Source organism: Octodon degus, unplaced genomic scaffold (assembly GCF_000260255.1).
Source record: "Octodon degus isolate 3935 unplaced genomic scaffold, OctDeg1.0 scaffold00086, whole genome shotgun sequence".
NCBI lineage: Eukaryota > Metazoa > Chordata > Mammalia > Rodentia > Octodontidae > Octodon > Octodon degus.
This window is the reverse complement of record NW_004524662.1, coordinates 9,334,786-9,336,134: the sequence shown is the minus strand read 5'-3', so window position 1 is coordinate 9,336,134 and position 1,349 is coordinate 9,334,786. Positions and strand designations below refer to the sequence as shown.

Below are 1,349 nucleotides of genomic sequence, written 5' to 3'. Positions count from 1 at the left end.
CAAAAAATAAAAAATAAAATAAAATTTCAAATTAAAAAATTCTTCAGAATTGAAGCACAATTCACTCTACCATGCTTCATATTTTTTTTATTTTATTTATTTATTTATTTGATACAGGGTCTCACTGTGCTACTTGGACTCATAGTGATCCTCCTGTCTCAGCCTCCCCAGCACTGGGATTACAGACACATGCCACCATGCCCAGTTTTGGTGCCCAGCACAGTTGGGGCCAACATGACATGCAGTACTGGGGACCAAACCTGGGTCCTTGTGCTTGCCATGCAGGCACTTAGACTGCTGAGCTATCTCCCCAGTCCCATGCTTCATATTTTTATGTGATTTTATTTATAGAGAGGGGAGATGGTATACAAGGCAGGATTAAATCCAGTTGCTATGATACAGAGAACCCAGCTACAATTGACCTACTCCTAATATTAACAGGCATATATATTGATGTTTTTAAGCTCCTACAGCAAGTTACTGAATATGACTTTTTAATTATACTATTTTAGCATAAGGCAATCAAAGACAAGATCTTCTCAAATTATAATTTGCCTAAAACTTACACTTAAAGCTACACAATTAAAACATTAAGAGCCAGCCAGATAGCTCAGTGGACTAAAGCACCTGCTTAGGCAGGCTCAGGGACCGGGTTCCATTCCCAGCATGCCATGGCAGTCCCGCCCCCAGGGTGCACTGAGTGATTGAGACTGTGTGGTGTGTGCACCTGTGGTGGTGTGCACCTATAATCCCAGTGTGTGGCAGGCTGAAAACAGGAGAATCTGTGTAGTGAGACTGTGTAGACCCTGTACTAAATACATAAAAGTGAAACCTTAATTTTGAGGGCAACTCTTTATATTTTAAATAATATGTATTAATTATATATAATATATATGTTAATCAGAGTATTACTATTTTATTGTTATTTTAATTGATATCCCAACAAGCAGAAATTCTCAAGACTTTGTTCAATGAAAACAGAGGAAACAGGTACTATAATCAGCACTAGGTGAATAATTAAACAACAAACAAATGGGAGAAGCAATGTGTACTCAGTGTGGTCCTCCTTCTCTTTTGCCTTTCCTAGCCTCTTGTCACGAGTCATGAATACAGGATCACAGTTTGTGATGGAGGGAGTGAAGAACCTTGTATTGAAACAGCAAGTAAGTGCACTTTTTAGAAAACATGCTAGTAACTTCTGCATATAAACACTGACAGGCTGACTGCTAGCTTAGAGCAATTTCTAGGTGTACTCAAATAATGAACATTAGGAATAAAGGAAAAAGTCCTTCGTTATTTTTGGACTTATGTGCAAACATGAGAAGCATAGAATTCTTTATCCTATTTTT

The 1,349-nt window shown here is 38.0% G+C and overlaps 1 protein-coding gene across 1 annotated transcript in view; it reads left to right on the top strand.

The window, feature by feature from the left end:
* The window catches only part of Scfd1 (sec1 family domain containing 1), a 123,085-nt gene that overhangs the window by 92,643 nt on the left and 29,093 nt on the right, over window positions 1-1,349 (top strand). Inside the window, exon 18 of the mRNA XM_004637124.2 lies at window positions 1,088-1,163. Within this exon, the coding sequence (XP_004637181.1) occupies window positions 1,088-1,163 (76 nt within the window). The remainder of the gene's footprint in view (window positions 1-1,087; window positions 1,164-1,349) is intronic.